Here is a 21,644-nt window from a genome sequence, read left to right as displayed (position 1 = left end):
TTTTGGTCTGCTAGCCACACCCCAGTCTTGTTATGCTCATGCTTCAATCATTCATATCCACTTCCTGTTGTTTATGTCACCCAGTTTTTTGTCTTATCTCAGCTTTGTTGCCAGTCAGTGCTATCTTTTATTATTAGCCACTTTTACTCAGCTTTAGTAAATTGAATTCCGGTATCTCCCTGTTTCCTCTGCCAATATATCTCCCTCCTTTAATTCCTTTATAAACTCTAAACCCTCATAAAGTGTAACTGGAATATTCCTATTTTAATAAGTCTCAGCAAAGAGGCATATGCTTCATTTCTAGGTCCTGTCTGCTGTAACGTGAGACTGACTGATGTACCTCTGCAGGTTACCTTTGGCCTCTTCAAAAGTTAAAGTTGGACAGAGCTCAACATTTTACCCGCCTTGCATGCAAATTCACAAATAAAAAAATTCGCGCCACGGCAAAGACATGGAAGACCCACCGCTCTCATCCGCTCAATGCGTCACAAAGTAATTAATTTGTGTCGTTTAATAATCTAAATAAACATCGAAACATATTTATAAATCTTGATGACGGATATCAGTTATGAATTTGACCTCCCGTGTCTCTCACAAAGTGTGTTACTCCGTCAAACTACGTGACTACATTGTATGCCTCTTCCAGGACCTTCCGGTGGCGCGGGAAACGAACAGCTTGAGCAGCGTGCAGCTGCAGGATCCGTATTGTTCACTGCAGAGCTGCTGCACGGTTCACTTCTGTGTCTCTGTTTGTGTGCGACTAGTATTCAAAGAAAAATGCCAGCCACCCGCTCCCAGGTAAGAAAAGCTGCCTAACACTTCATTTGATCCTTTACTGTTAATACTATTGTACTATCTTCCCGTTAGGACCACTTTGTAACAGTTAAAGGTCACCATTAAAGGGCCAGATAAGTTTACATGCGAAGTTAACTTTAAAAAGTTTAGAAGGAGGTAACTTTACTGTTAGCTTGTTAATAACAACAACTAAAGTCCATGTAAGTTGTATTGAAATACACATGAGCCAGTTACTACTAATACTTACATTTGACCAGGTTTAACCCACAGGGGTGTGTTCCATGTGCAAAACTGTGTTAAAGTTTGATCTGAAACATTAGTGTTGATTAGTCCATTGACATAAAATGTATATGTAAACATTTTAACAATTAAGTAAAAAAATAACTGGTTGCGGCCAACTTTAAGATTTTTGCTGGTTTTTAGCTTCTATGACAGAATTGTTTTGGGGTTTGGACAAAACAAGCAGTCTGAACATGAGGACCTGGGCATAAGGCATTTCTTTAAATGTTTTCTGACATTAATTGATAAAGTAATCCTTACTCGGTCCTCTCATAAATCATTTGAAGTCTAGCAAGCAAGATCACTTGGTGAAATCCAACCATCAGCTCTGTAGATGTTGAGTCAGAGTATTTGTAAAACAGCCTTTTTAGACGCTTTGCTGTCTAACAGAGTTCAGAGGTCGGTGGTATCCGTATCAGGGCTGGTATTCTCCGCTGGCATGTCTGTAGACACAGAGGCCTTCCTGTGCACTGTGGTAGCCGTTTCCTAAACTTGCTTGGTATGATTTACAGAAACTTGCAGCCCAGCCTCCATCTACCAGGATGAGTTTGAGGAGCTTCCGCAGCGTCCCTCTGGTTCCCGAGACGTCCTCTTCGTGCTCTGATGACAGCTGTGACAGCTTTGGCTCTGATGGAGGCTTTGCAAACACGGTAACGATACAATATCTAAGTCTTCCTACTGTTAATAACATGGTGGTGAGCGTGGTTTTTTTTTTTTGTGTAACTAAAGATTCTGTCTGTGTGTAGAGGAGCAGCTTAAGACTGACGAGGAGGATGACGACGGAGAAACCGAAGATGTTTAAAGCGTCATCGGAGGAGGACACACACAGCAGGTTTGAGGAGAGTGTGATCAACAGCCAGATGGAAGCCATGGTACGTTTTCTAAAACTGGAACATATTTCAGAACGTCCTCAGACAGAGTTTAGTCCTAGTTATTAATTGTATTCTCTTTCAGAAAGTAGACTCTGAACCTCTGAGGCGTGGCCGCAGGTCCACCATCCTGAAGGTGGCCATGACATTCCCCACCAAGAAGACCGGCAAGAAGAGGCCTGCACCCGAGCCACTCGCGCAAAGTAAAGTACAGGACTCCGACTCTGAGGGGGAGGAGAACTTCATCAACAAGAGAGCCCTGAATATTAAGGAGAACAAAGAAATGGTACAGTTTGCTCTATTTCTTTCACATTAATTACTTTCTTTATCTGGTGGAGTTGACCTGAACAGCCTCCATTTTTACTCTTTCATTCATGTTTTATGCATTTTTTTCTTCTTTTTTTTCAGCTGGCAAAGCTCATGTCAGAGCTGAACAAAGTACCCGGACTTTTCCCAGGACGGAGGGCAACGTCTGCATCTGCTACGGTAATTAACCCTGACGATAACTATTTGACACGTGGTAGATTATCAGTGCTCTATATTAATTGGTACCATTTTTGTCTTATTCAGCCTCGACAGGCACCTCGGTGTTCAACGGGAACTCCTGGAGCTTTTCGGAGAATCTCCGAGCGTTTGTCTTTGTCTCGCCCCCACACGCGGTCCCGCTCGCAGGTGGACGGACCCCGCAGCCCGACTTCAGAAGAAGAGCCCGAGGACGGCTTCAGCCTGGTTCGCAGAAGCAGCTACTTCGAGGAAGTCGATGAGCCAGTGAGTCGCATCACAGACCGCCTGCGTTGTCTCGTCGCCTTTTTCACATTGCGTCAAATCGTCCCAATGAACAGTACAGGCAATTAACTGCATTTATTTCATGCGCAGCGCCGCCGCCGTTCCTTCAACGGCGTGAAGGCCGTCCCTCACCTGGTGCGGCCTGTGGATGACATCACAGAGACGGAGCTGCGGGGCATCTGCAACAACGTGCGGGAGAAAGTCTACAACAGCACCACTGTAGGTCCCGCATTCGCTGCTACGCTGCAAAAGATTTGAGCGGCTGCATTTGCTTGTTGAGCTCTTTGCCTGAAGGCTTCTCTCCTTTTTTAAAAAAATGTTCCAGGGATCCACTTGCCACCAGTGCCGCCAGAAAACAATCGACACCAAAACCAACTGCCGTAACCCAGAGTGTGTCGGGGTGAGGGGTCAGTTCTGCGGGCCCTGTCTTCGTAACCGCTACGGAGAGGAGGTCCGTGACGCTCTGCTGAGTCCGGTGAGTACCGAAAACCTACGAGGTTGTGTTCTCGTGAGTGTGTTGGGCAGGTCTGACTGACTTCTCCATTGTTCGTGGTAGGAGTGGCTGTGCCCGCCATGCAGAGGGATCTGTAACTGCAGCTTCTGTCGGGCCAGAGACGGCCGCTGCGCCACAGGAGTGTTGGTGTACCTGGCAAAATATCATGGATTTGACAATGCGCACGCCTACCTGAAAAGGTGACCGGAGCATTTGCAAGATTCGAAGTGTGTTTTATTTAGACTTGACTGTCTGTGTTTGTTTTTTTTTAACACTGAGACTCATTTTGTGTTCACTGCAGCTTGAAGAAGGAGCTGGAAGAGAGCGGCGAGTGAGATGTGGAGGAAGGAGCTGATCCTGTGTTTTTTAGCTTTGACTGACATCTGGAGCAGGGCTACGCTGCCAGTTCTCTCCAGCCTGAAGCTTGCTTCCTTGTTGTTTTCCTGCCTGTTCTAAAGAGTTTTTACATTTAACACTGGTTGGTTGTAAACTAAGGTGGACCAAAACAAAATTTTAGGAAGATGTCTCATACTTGATCGTTGTCCGAACATTCCCGTGGATCTTAAATGTTTTAAGACACATGTTGTATATATTCCCATAGCACGAGAAGATTATAAATGAATCGGCAAAAAAAAAAATAAGGCTTGTTTACATGATCTACTGTATTTTTACATTGTTTTAAATGTTACAGCTTTTGTCTTTTTTTTTTTGAGCTGCAAATTAATGCTTGTGTTTTTACAAGTTCTGTAGATCTGCTGAAAGTGTACATTTAAAAAATAAAAACACACACAGACGGTTTGCTTTAGTTGGGACGTTCTGCAGAAATGGCCCGGTGATCTGCATGCCACTGAGGTGGTGCAGGTGTAAAGGGCATAGACTCTGGGGTCCACTGCCTCTCACTTTTTAAACCGAGAGGAGCTGTGTGATATACTACAGCGCCTGGTTAAATATCCTTCATTAGATAACTGTCACTAATGGTGTGGAAACAATTAGCACACTCTAATGGGAATCTCATACCTGTAAATCATTTTATCCTGTTAAAGCACATTCTCGCTCTGCTCCAGTCTCTTTGGCTCATTTTCTGCCTTCCACTGTTAAGTAGGAATCGTTGAAGGTGCCACTGAAGTGGCAATAGAGTTATGGCCTGCATTTTCTGTTCAGAAGTGCGATACTCTACGCGGAATGGCACGGAATTAACCTTTGTGTCGCTCATCTTTGAAATGTACTTCATTCGACCTGCACCAGGACGCGCTGATTATATGATACTGTTTCGAAAATAATCAGCGGCTGAGATTTCTTCTTCAGTGTAATGGCAGGTGGAGGTTATCCTACTGCTGCGTGTGTTTTATCAGGCACTGTACTCCTGACAGGAAGCGTAGCGCTGAACTGTTGATGTGAATATCTGCTATGCTGATGCCTGATTTGTACTGTACATTTTCATTAAAGCGCTCATCACTGCAGAATCGTGTTATCAGTTTTCCTTTGACTTGACTTATCACTCTATCCAGAACAGCTGTAAATACTGTTATTGAAACATGTAGGAGAACATGATGATGGAAGATCTTAAGGAGCGTGAAGGCTGGAAGTTTATTAACGTTTTCCACCGCTGTTAGCAAGCTGCGGTCAGTGTAGAGAGTAAGTTTAACGGGTCAAATAATCACAATTTACAACAAAAAGCTGCATTAAAGGTACTACACAAACAAAATACTTAACTACAAAAGGCACAAAATACAATAAAGAAGTTGGAAACTGGTGGATGTTTGTATTTAACATGATGCAAAAATGATATCAATCCAATTGTTTCAGCATTGAAACCATGGATGGACATCATGGGCCCGGATACGTCAACAAAGCAAGAAGAAGCTCTGACAACAACACGCACAGAGGGAGAGCAACTTCATTCTCTGCTCAGGTAGACATCATTATATTCAACAAATAGTGGTTTGCTGCAATACTAATGTTCAGAATGTTAAATACAGCGTCTTTAAGAGACACAGAAGCTTCCATTACGATGTTTCGTAGAAAATGTCCCGGCGGCATGAAAAAACGAGTGGGCTGACTGTATGCCCTTGTTGTGGTCTTGGTCTCACAACAGCATCTCTGAGAGAATCTGCTGTGTGTTCACACTGATGGGTAAAAGCAATGTTTATTTCCAGTGCACAGTGTCTCTTGTCAAAATATGGCTACAGCAAATGAATAGACTGCAGAATATTGACTTTACCATCTCAGACAATCAGTGGACAAATGTGCAAAGGGAACTTCACACCCTCACCGCGACTCACCATCCGGGCTTTGAAGCGGTGTTCATGAATCCATCGGCCCAACGAGTTGAGTCTGCGTACATGGTCCAGCGCTGTGTCGACTTTGAATTCACACATGAGCTTTTACACAAAAAAAACATCAGCTCACCTCGCAGGATGGTCTTGAGATGGCTGCTTTGCTCTCCTTTATCAAATGGATTGTAGACGCAGCGTTAGCAGTACCTGGAAAACTATCACATCCTCATGTGGTGTTCATCAATGGAGATAAAACAATGTTGAATTCAAATCAGACTTAATGTATGCTGTGTGTCATTTGATGCTGGATCAACACGAAAACTATTACTACTGTTTCTAGCAGATCAATCAATGGTAAAATGGCCCAATAGTGACTGCATAGCCTACACACACACACACACACACACACACACACACACACACACACACACACACACACACACACACACACACACACACATGTTCGTCTTACTGTAGGTTACTTTCAGCTCAATCTGTGGCCTCTTCAAAACAAAGAATCCTTAATTTCTCGTTATACTGTTTAGGTCAGCAGTCTTATTTTTCGTTAAATTAATTGGGTTTTGTATCCTATGGGTGGTCCTTAGTCGAAGGTTAGCTAATTAACATTACTTTCCCCAATATGAGCCTCTCATGTGTTACCATTACATTAAAGTCACAGAGATAAGCATCTTTATTTTTATTTTTTTTAAGGAAAGTACACTTATTTCTTACCGAGAGTTTGGTGACAAGCTCGCTACCACTCTCATGCGTGTACGATAAACATGTAGCTGGAGGCAGCGGCCGGTTAGCTTAGCTTAGCATGAAGAATGGAAACAAAAGGATACTCTGGATGGGAGAAACAGCTCTCCAGCTTTCAACAAATTGTGCCTCACACAGTGACTTCTTCAGTGTCTGAAATATAACATGTTAATTTGTGATTTTTAGAGGAAGTTGTAGGTGGATATTATTACCTGTGGACAGAGCCAGACTAGCTGTTTCCAGTCGTTATGCTCAGCACAATACACACATGAAGGTGGTGTCAATCTTCTCATCTAACTCTCAGCAAGAATGCAAATGAATGTATTTCCCAAAATGTCTTACAATGTAAGAATTATAAGTATTACATTAAGGTTTGGATTTGTCATTGACAAAGTGATTGATTGATTCCATTTAATATTTTCTTCATCACACTTCCAGGTGTCTTTAAGTGACTAAACTGTTACTAGCTGAAAATATTTTGCAATCCAATAATTGTGTCAATTCACAAATCCAATAGGTGTTCTATCATCGCTGTTTATTCATAATGAAGTCTGTAAATCTAGTGTTGACACAACAATGAAGCAAAACAATAAAATACAATATTATTGACACAGCAATATTACACAGATATTGACACAACAAAGAGCGTAAAAAAATGCCAGGTCATATATTACCAGGAATACTAAAATGAATATCACGTTTATCAGATACATTTGTAGTATCTGGGTTATATTTTGTCTTGTCCCATTTATGAGTAGAACATTATATTCATTGCAGGGTTTTTTGTATTGTTATACATGATAAAAACGGTAAATAATTAAAATGATCACATGATGATACTAATACAATGTAACTTATATTAAACAACTCCTCTTTTTTTCCTCCAAAATGAACATTTCAAAAACTATTATTAGTATAATAAAGATGCACTTGAAAATACTAGTCCTGTATTAAATACCAATGATCATCCACTTTGGCGTGATGAATATTTAGGGAAGTAATTGTTTACAACGCTCAAGCATTGAGCTGATCTGGTAATCAGGCTATGAAATACAATATTTATTCATTAGAGCAGATTTAATGAGGCCTTGCGGCGCTAATTATGAAAACCAGTGTAGCAGCAAATGAGTAGCGCACGGTGGCGGGCTGCGGGGTACCTGTAAGGAGGGACTGGGGGTTGAAGTGCCCTGAGTGCCATGGCACACTGAGCAGCAACACACAGCCCTGACTGTGGCCGTCCAGCCCACAGCTATACATCAGCCGACCTGCAGACAGGTCGCAGATGGGCCCCACATCCCAGCATGCCCTGCTCTCCTACCTCCAGGAATTAAGGCTGGTTTTCCCCAGGGCATCTTATTGTCCAGATTATCTGTTTTATCGCAACAGAGTAGAAAATCTCAGTACAGTGGTGCTTCAGGTGGACGTGCTCAGAGCAGCAAGGCTTTTGAATATTGTGCCACTGATCTACTGCCAGCCATGATCGTGAAACAGGTTGAGCGCTTATTCTGCAGTTTCTATTTGTATGCAGCTCTGAAGATACGTGGTAGTGTTCACAGCATAATATGGGTTTTGATTGACTGATATTTTCATTATGGCTGCAGGGTAGCGTGGAGACTGTTAATTTGCTTGGGAGTCCTGCAGGTCTACAGTGATTGTAGTAGAGCCAGAAGAAAAGCTGAATAAATGAAACTCACAGGGCACAATCACAATCTGTGGGTCAAAATCAACTGATTAATTATAATTTAGAATCAATCTGTCAGGCCTCTGTAATAAACACCCTTTCAGACTTGCTGCTTAATAACCAGCTTTGCATGGTACAAATGTAACATGGTACACCTCGTAAAGCTACATTATTACAGGGAATACATACAAGATAATTGGAAAAGTACAAATTGTGATAATAAAACGAGGAATTATATAAACTGTTCCTACTTTGTTTTGATGCAGCTCAGCACGATAACTTTCCAACACAAGAATCTCCCTTCTGGCTCTGACCTCTACATCCTGGAAAGCGTAGTGAGGAGAGTGCTGTTAAATGCACAGTGAGTGACTCTGGGTGGCAGAAGGCTTATGACATGTTCCTTTCCTCCTGTACCAGCCTGCAAAGTGATGGAAACAGCAGTTTGGTCCAGGTGTCAGGGACATTATCAAAGAAAAGGGCTGCCGGCAGTTGCTCCATCTCACAGGAAATTGCCAACTCACCCTAACAAAGAAAGGCATAAGTGCACTTGCTGCTGCCTTCAAGGCGAGCGTGATAAGATGACATTATAAATACAGAATTGTTCATGGAGGTGGAGGGGTAGGCACATCAGGAAGCTGAACTTGACAATTCTGTTTTTCATGTGCGCGCCTAAAAAAAAACCTGTATGGGTTTATCTAAAACAAAATCAGCTTCTTATCCTCTTGGGATTCGTCCATTTCATAAATGTGTTAAGCTGGTATTGTGGATGTTTGTATTTCAAAGTGGTTGCAGCTTCACGTGGTTCACAACGTCAGCTCCAGGAGGAGTGAGACAACTGAAGGAAAAGAAACACAATTTACAACACACTCATTTTAATTGCTTATTTCATTGGACACAAAGTCTTGTCTTTGTCACTAAAACATCGTCAAAAAGGTTAAAAAATCAAATAAAAGAAGCCACCAAAATGCATGCCCATGGTCTATCGAAGCTGGTGCTCAATAATGTTTCTCATGGTGTTGAGAGTTTGCCATCAGATACAGTGTTCAGATATAGTTCTTCGTGGCACCTGAAGGGGGAGCTCTAATACAGGAAACTTGCTGCACTTTATATCTTCCTTAAACTTTCAACAAGTCTTCAGGAAATGGAGGAGAAAGTGAAAGGGCCATCAGAGCTTTGCCTCACATATCACATACATTTAATCAAATGCAAGAAACTCTGCACACCAGGAAACACTCAAGGAGTTGTGTAATGTGCGACCGAAATTAAGTGTAGTAGCTACACCGTATATCTTCAAAGAGGAGGCTTTTGCACCTGCAGCATCAGAGCTGAATATTCAGCAATCTGTCAGCAGGACGATGACATTGTCTGAGCACAGTGTTGTGAAACTTCACATAAAATTCTCTTAAGGAGTCCAGCAGCACACTCTGACTGCAGGAGGGGGAGGGGAAGGTGGGTGTAATTATGACCAGGGGAACACAGGGTTGTAATCTGTAAATCTATTCTTACCCTAAGTGAGAACTGGTACATTGGATTGATTTTATTGAGATCATACATTATAAATGGGGCATGGAGGAGCTTACAGCCTTGAGATGGTGGTGCTCACGTGCTTCATTAATTTTTACTTCATTAACTCTCTCCTTCAGACCCTTCAACACACAATTCACTGCCGACCATGAATCCTGGCTACAGGCAAATGGACAAGCCCGGGTCGACTTTCAGTGGACTGGATACACTGAAGTAACGCTGTCAAAACAAATCAGTAACACATGAAATATACATAACCTCAGATCAATGCGTATTCATGCGCGAGGTCACGTCTTTTTTGAACTTCTGGCATTACAATTCTTTTTTTTCATAAAGAATAAAAGTCACAATGAGATGAAGTGCTGTATCAATTTAGCTGTCAGAAAGCCGTTCCAATCACAGAAACAAAACGCATGGGAACAAAAACACTGAGGGGAAAGAGTCCACAAGAAATCTTATACTTACAGCATTTCTTGTTAATTCTGCTATTGACTACAGGGCATTTTGGAACAATTATGAGTGTCACTTTCATTGTTTTTTTTTTTACAATTCATCAGTGATTGGTTTAAAATCCTCGTCCTGACATAGCTACTGTATTCCTGCAGTGTGCTTACTTACTTCTGTGTTTACCAATTTACAAACCAATGGGTGCTGCAGCGGTCGCTTTTTCTCTCGCAGCAAAAAATTTCAGAAATCCAGCAGTGGGCCCTTTTGAATGGACCATTTGTTTAATATTATAGCCTTAAACCCAACAATAGCAATCAGTCATGAATGCGCCAATGCCTGCTGCTCTGCCCTGCGTGACCATTAACTCCAGACAAGTGATGGCCTTCGCTGGTGTGCAAGGTGAGGGAAGGGAGGGTGTCAGGAGGCAAAGAGGAATAAATAGATGGTGTTGGTTTGCGTTTTACTTTTTTCCCCCCTCTTTTCTTAATGATTGACCTATTCAGTAACAGTGGGAGTGTGCGGGTGTTGTTGTGAAAAATCAACAGTGGGTGCAGAATTCTTGAGAAAAGTTGGGGAGAGAGACTTGGTGAGAGCGTGTTGTTGCATGTGTGGCAGAGAGCTATAGCTGGGGAGTTTCAGTCTGAACTCAAATGTGCGTCATTTGACTTCAAAGACACCCTCCAGACATGTTTCAAGACATATAAAATGAATCTTCTTGGAGTAGGGATTTGTGTCTATGTTTTTTTTCCCCACCAAAAAAAGTTTGAATACTTCATTAAGAATTCTTCTTCTCCCTCTTTGTAAAAAAAACAGACACTATGAATATGCAATCATGCTTCACTAGACACAAGATGCCTCCTACTTCATCCATTCTCACTGTATGTGTCCTGTAGGCTTCTCGTCTTGGACCATGATTGGCTGCCAAACTAGTAGTGATGTCACAAAAATACAGGCTTTCCAAATTCAGCATTTGTATGTAGCTGGAGTGCATCTTTGTTGAGTCTCATATGGAGGCGGTGAAGTTGTTCAAGCTTCAAACCTGTTGTCAGACTCTTCCCTCACTGAGCATGAGAACAACACACATCAGTGAGCAGGCGCTAAGTGCTTTTCCTCTGAGGCAGCATAAACTTCTTAACATTTCAAATCGGTTGCGACAGCTGTCCCGCAGAACATTTGTGAGATCTGTTTCACCACACATGTTGAAATGATGATTCCCTCATTACATTTGCCATCAAACAATATCTCCAAAGCTAACAGTTGACAAAATCCAGTTAAAACATTCGAGGGGAAAGCTCTTAAAGGAAGAATTAATGGGAGCAAAAGAAAAACAGCTCTTAGACAATTAGCACCAGAGACCACTCTATAATCTTAAGATTATTTTCACCACTTAAAAGCAGCACACATGGTTTGTATTGTGGCGGGGCAGAATGAACAACACTTGAATGGATTTGATTTGGTCTCCCTAATCTGCATTTCCTTTAACATGCCTGTCTTCTGTTCCAAAATGTCAGTGTTGATCAAATCCAGCTGGAATAAAACAGTGTGTGTCATCCCAGTTTCAAAATCTTTCACAAGATTTTTCCCAAGAGGGAAGAATAAAGCGTTTGGTCTGAGGCGTGTTTCCAGTTGTCGCCTGTGATTAAACGTTTATTTTATTTGTTTTTTTTGTGTGTAAACCGTCTGGAAATGAAGATGCATCTTATTAGGATCCTTAATATAGTATGTATACATGTTGAAAAGAATCAACCCATATGTCAAACCTAATTTATCAGATTATCTATCACTTAAATATTATGGATTCTCACTTATTCTCACAAGAAAATATCTAAAAACCTCCACGATACATATAGAGACGTCTTGTTGATGACCCAAAAACTTGTATGAAATTAATCTACGGTTCATTTTTCTCGAGAACCCTGAGGGCCCTCCACAGGGCCCACAGGAGTCCCCAGACCTCACTTTGAGAACCACTATATTAGATATGGTTAACAGACACATCCCAAAGCTATTTTCATTTAAATAACACATTGTATTTTTGTGGATTTAAAAAAAAAAAAACTGTAATTGCAAAATCTGTAATTTAACCCTGGGGCTGGTTGCTTAACCAAACATGCTTTGGCTGGTTAGGCTTAGTCACAGAGGAAATGTCTGGCACACAGATTGAATTTGTTCTCTCTGAAGTCAAAGGCACGAAAACAATTAAGTGTCTGCCGCACATTTCACTGTGTACCACTTGACACAGTTTTTCACATCACTGGGGCAATTGTCTGCCGAGAGTGACGAGACAAAGACATTACTTCCAATGTCTCAAAAGGATGGCATGGTTATTTTCTGATTTTGAAACATTTCAATTAAGCCACTGGTGGAGATAATAAACATAATGGTGAGAGACTTGCACGGTTGTCTTTTGTGCTGTCACGTCCATTTTCAGGATGGTTACTGCCGTGAAACCAGAGGTGCATCAGAGGGAGCTTTGGTCCTAGAGGTAGATATGTATGTGTGTGTGTGTGTGTGTGTGTCACTATCCTCCTTCCCCTCCTCTACCTTCATCTTTCATTCAACGTCGAGTCCTTTCAAAACAAGGTGAAGTTCAGCAAAGTTTCTCTGCAGAGATGATCAAACAGTCACATCACTAATGGCGATGGGTGACAGGGCCAGTGAATACAGATCAGCTTTAATTGTGGTGGGTCTTACTGCCACTGTCTGTCAATCTGAGCCTTTGAATTGGTGAAAATTTGCTCTGTTCATTCTGTTAAATGACGTATCCAATTAAATGCTTAAGAATTCATGATCTTCAGTCAAGGTTAAATGAAAGCAGTTACTCCTGTCAGTAAGGTGATTAAAAGCTGACTACATCAGGCACATTTTGTGCAAAAATTTAAATTTGGAACTAAAGCATGAATCTTTATTCATTATGCGCAGTCCTGCTATATAAATGTCCAGCACAGTCGCTCTTAATCACTTTGTTCATTTTAAATCTCACTTTAGTCCTTTTTAATAAAAGACATCCCGGTATTCAAATGACAGTGTTTTACATACTCATGAAACTGTTGACAACTTTCTCAGCAGCAAAGCTGCTTTTAAAAAGCACATTGTTTTTGTTCCTTTTTTTTTAGACTGCAAACTAAAAAAAAATGCAGGTTGAGACCTTGATAGACAGCCAGTTTAATATAATGCAAAGTAATGTTTGTCCCATTACCGCTTTAACTATGATTGAAGGGATAGAGCAATTCCTGCTCAGCAAAACAAAGAAAAAAGCTTTTTGACAATTGGTTTAAATGAACAAGTGCACCACAGCAAGAAAAATAATTTCCTTCCAACAAGATGAATGTTGTACCGGGTTATTAATGAGCATATAATGTGCGTGTGCAAGTAACTTCTCTATGTTGTGATAAATGCGACGATGGAGGTGAAGAGCATGTTGACTAATGAGTGTTGTCCAGGGATCTGATCCCGGGGGCCACTGGGGAAAAAGACACCGTCTGGATTTCACACTCCACATGATGTTAATACCCCGAGGTCCACCAGTCAAGCTGCTTGTTAAAGAATCACCTCTGTCATTCCACAATCCCTCTGACCCATCCAGATCCAGGTTCAATTACTGTTTGTAATTCAAAGTTTTACTTACAGCTTCTTATATGATCTGGTTTGCTTTGAAATGGCATTAACTGGTATTATGTAGTCAAAACCAAAATCCTCCTCAGTGAGGCGGTAACCTTTAGTAACTGTTAGTAGCTAATGAGACACCTAATATTTCAACTTACGGGTCTGAATTATTTTGCATCTTTAATAATATCTAAAAGAGAATTGTATTTGATCAGTATAATGTGAACGGATTTTAACAAGTCATTCTTTCCTGATATCAAAAGGGGCTTTAAAATTATTTTTTAAAATAAAACTACAATTTATGAACCGACATCTCAATATATGTTTGTTTTAATATGAAAACCTGAGATTGACATTTTCCTGTGACAAAATGACCTACGTCTATAGGTTGTTTGCTTGCAGATGATGTTCTGTTTTCAGCTGTAACGCATATATTATAAGGCTAAATATAAAAGTTGATGGCTGAGAATGAGCTGCAAAATTGAGATATCTTTATATGTATAAGGTTGGTTTATGCACGAGAAACCAAAATTAAAACTGATTATATAAATGGTGTCAATTTGGCTCAAGGTTAGCAAAGAGTGTAGCGCAACTCGTCGTAAAAGTTTCTAGGGGGAAAGAATGCAGCAGCAGACAAACATTTAAAGGGAACCAAATGAAATCTCCATATGTTTCTCTGCGTCGACCCCTTTAGATACATAATGGGACACAGACCTGAGGGCTAAGATGTACATTTGAATGACTGCCAAATACATAAACTAGGCTCACTCAGGGGTTCATGGTGAATAAATAAGGCTGCGGATTACATCAAATCTCTTTTCAAACCACTACTCTCGCACACCACTCCCAGTGTAGAGACCATTTAAACTCTAGAAGGGGCCAAACATCAGCAGTTGGTCTCCTTTAAACAAGTCTGACTAAAGTAGAAAAATAAATAAAGCCTCCGGCGCTCTACTTTAATGTATTCAATTAACTGGGGTCCCTCTAGAGAACTTCAGCGCACACTTGGATAAAGAGAGAGCATATCGCCTGGAGATGAATACGCTGAATGCACTCATTCTAGAGACCATGATTGGAAATCTTCCTCAACAGGTTCTTACTTAATTAAACTTCCCTTCATCTGACTTTCTGTTGCTTTCGAGGGAAAATTGGGAGAGGCATATTGAAAGCCAGGGAAACTTTGTTCACCATTGCATGTTGTTTACAGGGCAATTGGGGGGACTTGTAGGGCCTGTGATAACCTCCACCATCACTGTGGAAAGTCAACTCAGCCTGAAAGAACAGAGAAGTATACGAAATCTCCAATTCAATCACAGACAATTATGTGGTGAAATGAGAGAAATTCAGCAGCCGTCAAGTCTGAGTGGGAGGGATAATTATCTGGCAGTCATTACTGCTCCCATAATAGCATTTAACGACATTCATATACTGTATGAACATATTGCGCTTGCTGGAAACATGTAAGTTGAAAATAATCAGACCAAGCTTGAAAATATATGAAGCCCTCTGTATGCTGGGAAATGTAACATGTTCATAATGTCCTTGAGTGAATGATGTGTGCGAGTGTGAAATTTATCTAATTATCTCAAATGTGTCTCGTGAGAATCCATTCAGCACCCCTTTGTACCTTATTTTCCCTCTGCAGCCCCATTGTGCAGCAAAGCCCCAACAGAGTTTCCTATCTATTAAAATCAGTCTTTCATCACATCGCCTACATCCACCATTTGCTGCACTTTTTCCATAACAAATCAACTTAATCAAGCTCATTAAGTGTCATTATTAGCTATTTATTGTTATCTCCCTCAGTGTAGCGCTGACAGGTCCACCCCGCCCACGTGTGTCCCCCCTGATACCGGGACCTTTGCTTGTCACAACGGCTCCGCACTCAGTTCTAATTGGCCTTTATTGTGTTGTTCTCGCATAAAGAGGAGAGATGTGGCATCATCTGCAAAACTGAGAGCATCTCTTTACCGCTCCTCATTCTTCAGAAGTTGCTAAAACAAATCCTGCGAGGAAATAATGCACTACAAATGAAACAATATGGTGCAAGGACGTGGAAAATAGGCATGAAGAAGGTGCCCCACATTCCTTTTGTGTGTTGAGTGTGGTGTTAAACAGTGTGGACGCTCCTTAATGCAGCATGGCGAATGTATTTCCACAGCTGTCAGGATGATGGACAGAGGGGCGAGTCTCTCCATTGCAACGACATGCTTCTACCTGCACACAATAGGCCTGCAGGATGGGAGTGTAGACTGATGAGAGAGAGGGAGGGAGGATATATATGTGTGTTGCTGTTGAGGAGGAGGGGGGTTTGAAGGGTGCGGGGAAGTTTGTCCCATCGCAGGAGTTATTAAGTTTGTCTCTCGGACACACTTGGTTTCACCAGGGTGCTCGTCCCTCATTCATAATAGATGCTAATCTGTTCAGGGCTGACTGATGACAGAGCTTCCTGCCCTTCATAGAATTAGTCCTCAGCTTTATCAAAGGACCCAAACTGCCTGCTAATTAGACTCATTTCCTCCAGCATGAATTATTTATTTCCATTGTAACTGATCAGAGGCGATTGTGACGCATCATGCTGCCACCAGTTTTCACACAGATGCGCATGCCACCACAAGTTCTCAAACTCGGTATATGGAGTTAAATGGGAGCAGGGACTGGTTCAAACGCTTCCTCACGAAATGAAAGGTTTTCATAGTAGTTTAAAGGACACAGTATAAATGAGCAGTTTCCAGATAGACATTAGTATTTCAGAGAGGTATACCTCATTATGAACAATCTTAATGGAAAACTCAGAATACTTGTGTTGCCCTTCGTTTTTGTTCCTGATTTATTATCATAGGTTGAGAAAAGACTTTGTTTATCCTGCCACATTAAAGTGATGTCACAATGCATTAATGATTATTGTCCAATAATTTAATATATATTATTCTGAAATGCGCCATCCTGCATAATGACCTTTAGTACTTTAAAGTGGCAATTTAAAAAAAGTAAAAATTGGGATTTTCCTGGTTGTTTCTAGCGCTAACCATGTCGCTAAGCCTATCTGTGCTAGCTAACGCTAACACTAGCAGCCAGAAAACAATCATCTATGATTTATTGTCCTTTTGATAATCTAACAAAGAACACATTTTCTTGTGGTGGTTTTTATAAAATGAGCACTTTCTGTTACATCTGATCCGGTTGTCTTGGCGACAGCGGCGACAACAATAATACCACTTGGAAACACTCGGGGTATATTTTGATGCTAATACGTTTGTACTTTCACTCAAGTAAAGGTTCGAAGGCAGGACTCTTACTTTTATACCATATCTGAGTAGCCTACTTCATCCACCACTGCGCATGCCAATATAAACATTAAAACAATGTTTGGTCATTAATCTGCTCCTATTCATGCTGACTGTGAAAAGACTGCTTCCTAATACTGTTTCAATACAAGAGATGTGGGAACAAACACGTCGCAACCCACTTGATGTGACTGATCATTTAGAATTCATTTTACACAGAACGAGGACTCAGTGACTTACATTGTAAAGAGGAGGAACAATTACAGCACCCAATAAAGCTTCATGTATAAGTATTGTATCAAAATAATGTTTAAAAATGTAAAACCAATCCTTTAAATAAGAGACGCTACACAAAGTTACAAATGCCCACTTCATAGTTACTGCATAATGTTGTAGAGTGAAGGTTTATGGATATATTCCATAAGTTCTGTTCTCCTCATCAAAACATTCCCTCTCTAATTACATCTACTTAAGCAATTTTGTTGAGGGAAAAAAAAAAAAATGTTGTGCTTAATTGCATTACTATCTGGAAGGCAGAAATATGCAGAGCGAAAAAACGTATAGCAACGTGAGGGAACTGCTAATTAGTCCGATATTTGGTTTGCATTACCAAATAGCACATTACGCGTGCACAGATAGGAGGCTAAAGAGAGTGAGGCTTCTGTTCTTGAAACTGTAATCAAACAAAGACAGATGTACGGATAAACACTAGAGGGAAAGTTTGATATAATTGTTCATCTGCTCTCTGTTCACACTGATTCTTCTTCTGGGAGAGATCGGCTTGTTATAGACGCTTCCTTCTCTGTGATTTCACATCTATAGGCGCCAGGTATCAGATAAAGTGTGTATATCTGCAACCACAATACCGACTGATAAGGTTAATAAAAAACGGTTTCAAATATTACAATAGCATGAAATGTGCGAGAGCTGAAATATTCATGATGGGGTATTGTGCTGCATTTCAAAAGCTTATATTTACAAATCAGCACATTACAATGTGCTCTGGAAGCCTGCTATTTCTTCTCTTTCTGTGCACAATAAGGCTCAGTTTCATCTCATAATTTGAAAGTTTATTGAGACTTTGAAGCGGTCTTTTGAAAAAAAAAAGAGAGATGCCCTTTAGTCCACAATAACACTTTAAATGCTCTTTTGCCTGCCGTTTCCAAACGAACAATAGGAAATTATGTTGAGGCAAGAAAGAAAATCTTTTATAATGAATACCACATTTAGTGATTGCAAATAATTGCGTTAAGTGGCTTATTTGCCTTAGGTCGGGGAGGGTGACTACTGTATAACTAATATAAGAATCTGAACCCTCACCCTCACTGATGAGGCCTATTCACAGCTCGGCTGCCCTGTGCCCCCTCCCAGCTTCTTATGCTCCAACCTGATGAGGAGTGCGTTGTTTAAGTTTCAAAGCAATGATTTCACACAGTGATATTCATCCACCTGTGTGGAAGTAACGGACCGCTGCTGCTTCTGTTCTAAGTCTGGAGGAGGACAGTGGGAGCTGAAAGACGCACCAGAAACGGTATAGCAGCATGTTATGAACAAAATGTGAGCAGTGCTACAACTACGTTACCGGGTAGAAAAAAGCTAATGTGGATTCAATAAGACGGCATTAACTGAATTAGTGGACATTGCAAATTTAAAAAGTCACAATAAAAATGTCATTTAAAGCAAGAAAAACTTTCTAAATGCTATTTTATTTTGCATTACACAATATGTAGTCTTCCTTCACCAATATGACTGAATTAGATGTATAACTATATTATTACAATATAGCATGGATTCCTTTTCAGTGAGTGAATTCAACTGACGCCAACATTGACTCCAGCTTTGAGGTACTTTACTTAAATATTTTAAATTGTTCTGCTCTTATATTTTAATCTACTCGACTACATTTCAGAGGGAAATACTTTTAATTGATTTTATACAATATTTATCTGTCAGCGGTAATTATTTTACAGACTCTATGTACAAAACACACGACCAGCCTATAAAACATGGTTATTTGTCATACTGTAGATTAAGTGACCCAAAAGTAATGAAGTAGTTAAAATTTGCTCGACGTCCACCAGCTACATCATTAACATGCTGCCGACATGTTAATGCATCTGTAATAATATAATACTATTTTTATGTAACACTTCGAAATGGGGCATTCGGCATAATGAGTCCTTTTTTTGTCCTGCTAATAAAAAACTTTTACTGAAGTAACAATCTCTTCCCGATGCAGGACTTTTACTTTTAAAGGAATATTGCGACACCTCTTTTTAATAGCGTAAGAACAAAACAGTGAACAAACCTGAATAACTTTAAAACAGAATTATATTGCTCTAAAACTGACAGAATAAACCCCGTTATTGTGATTTCTTTTGTGCAATTCATGTCATATATCTTTCACTCTGGCCTGCAGCCAACTTTAAATCAATGTGAGTTTATACATTCTAAATCCCAACAGCTGTAAAGAGGCAAATGCAAAATGTTTTCCAGTTTGTTGTACCTCACACTAAGCTGTGTGCATCTTTTTGCGAGTGAAATGAAAACTTTGTAACATAAACTTCACTACAAAAAAACAAAACAAGGTTTTCCACGTCAACATCTGTTTATCTCCCTCTGAACACTTTGGCAGGGTCTTGAAGCAATCTTTGGAAATAAATTGTGCTGTCTATTATTCATGGGACACACGCCATGCAACACGAAGCCTACTATAAACACAGTTTCAAAACAAAAAAACTTGATCTGTTTTGTTTTCCGGGCTGACCCTTCCCATTTGGCTGTGCTCAGTTACAGTTAACCTTCCAGAAAAAAGGCCTTCATGGATTATTAGCAGTATTCTGGCTGATGGTGGAAAACAAAAATATAGAAATGATTGCGCACATTGTCCTCCATTTGAAAAGAGAGCCCCAGGGAAATCATCAAGAGAACAAAAAACAAAACAAAAAATCAGGATGCTACAATAATTACTTTAGGGTATCCAGTACTCTCTCATGGAATATATCAGTGGCCACCATGTCTGGGGTTTGACCCACAGTTGCTGCAGAAACCTCAAGCAAACAAGGGACAAGAAATGAATCTCCCATTATGGACCCGCATAGACAGTCCCTGCATAAGGAAAATAAACCCAGCACAAACTGACCACCTGGACAATGACCACAAAGACAAGACTCACAGTCAACCGTATTCTGTTAAAGAAAATAAAAAAGTTAACATGACTTCTAACTCTGTAGACAAATGAGGATAGTGATGTCAACCAGATAACAACAGTAAGGATTGTATTATCTGGGGAAACTTTTAATCTGTAAAATGTATAATTTAACATTTTACATAAATGTCACAATTATGTTAGATTTGACAAAGATTTAATGTGTAACATTCAATTCAATGTAGCTTAAATAATAATATAAAAGTACACAATAATATTAACATAAATATTAACACAAGATTAACATAATGTCAATCTTACCATAGGTTGTCAAATATCCCTCAGATCTCCATTTAACTTTGTGAATTAACATATATTTTTTATTTAGCTTTACTGTTTTGCTGTCAAATACTGTATATTATCCTTCGCTACATGAGTCTTTTTCGGTAAATACCGTAATCAAAAGCAATTAAAAATGTGTTTTAACGTGATTTGCCAACACCACCAGCTCCTCTCTGTCAGACTAACAGGCAGGGAGCTGCTAACAACTTGGAAACCCACCAGATTGGAAGGAGTTTATTAATTAGTAGAAGTGCAAATAAAAACAAACAATATTTCGTGATACAATGTTTACATTACACCGTAATGATTGTGTATGCATAAAGAAAACACAACAATTGTCCAATGTTTGCTAGCTAGCTATTACCTATTATTTAGTTTATTATTTAGAGCTATTTAAGTATTAATACTATCCTATTTACTCTTTGATAGAAAGAGGACTTAGTCAGTGTTCAGTGGGATATCCAAAGTCCACAGGCTGCATGTTGGGACAACTTTAAATGGAACATTTGGTGGAAACTTAAATCCAAACAACAACACCGTATCACGAGTGAGTCACATTTTAATATGAATGCACTCTGCAGGAACTTAAGCACATATTTTGGCAGAGGTAGTGTCACACTGAGCTCACCAGGACTGTAATATAAAGGAGAATATTTCCTGGCAATCATCTTTCAATACACCTGAGTGCATTTCAGTCTGAATTTACAGCACATTTACTAGAAATACAGCTTGTTTCAAATTTCACAAATGATAAACACGACTTCCAATAATTCATATACTGTGCACGGCGATTCTTTCATTTGACATTTAACTGAAACGAAAAATCTTTCATTCTTTGTGAACCATTTAACAACTACCTAATAGAAATATGTTGTGACAAAGCAATGCTTTTATCTGTAAATTCTGTGTAAATTTACACAATTCTAACAGATCAGCAAGTTAAATAATGTGTGGTATTGGGGGTGCAGGAGGGAGGAAAGTTTTGCAGTTCATATACAGGTCATGTAGTCACCGTAGGAGTTAGCACTTAGCCTATTAGGAGTAGTGCCTCAGCAGCACGCAATTAAGTGTCTCAATGCAAAATGAGCACTCAGGTCATGTTTAATGGGCAGAGAGCTAATAAAGGTTGGGCTGAGCGGGAGGAGAGGTGACTCACCCTACAGTACACTACAGGTGCTGCAAAGACAAAAGCTGGGAGGGCCGCTGGTCGCCGTGCGGACTCTGGCTGTCACCCTATCATCAGAGACACATCTCATCAGCGGCTACGAGCCTGCAAGTGCACACAAACTGAAATATGAATCTCGTCTTACTGTGCAGGACTCACATCAGCACGTTGAGAGTATTATACAGAA

The 21,644-nt window shown here is 40.3% G+C and overlaps 1 protein-coding gene across 1 annotated transcript; it reads left to right on the top strand.

Moving 5' to 3' along the window:
• The first annotated feature begins 754 nt into the window (after positions 1–754).
• On the top strand, positions 755–4,675 carry cdca7a (cell division cycle associated 7a). Its single transcript, XM_079169634.1, has 11 exons — positions 755–798; positions 1,362–1,384; positions 1,643–1,724; positions 1,821–1,946; positions 2,029–2,229; positions 2,352–2,429; positions 2,514–2,711; positions 2,820–2,948; positions 3,055–3,204; positions 3,286–3,422; positions 3,524–4,675. Exons 1-11 carry the CDS (start codon positions 778–780, stop codon positions 3,555–3,557), a joined length of 1,179 nt encoding a protein of 392 aa, XP_079025760.1. The 5' UTR covers positions 755–777; the 3' UTR covers positions 3,558–4,675.
• The last annotated feature ends 16,969 nt before the right edge of the window (positions 4,676–21,644 follow it).

The sequence above is a fragment of the Pholis gunnellus genome (genome assembly GCF_910591455.1).
Source record: "Pholis gunnellus genome assembly, chromosome: 12".
Classification (NCBI taxonomy): domain Eukaryota; kingdom Metazoa; phylum Chordata; class Actinopteri; order Perciformes; family Pholidae; genus Pholis; species Pholis gunnellus.
Note: the sequence above shows the minus strand (reverse complement) of the source record. Positions and strands in the feature narration are given on the sequence as shown.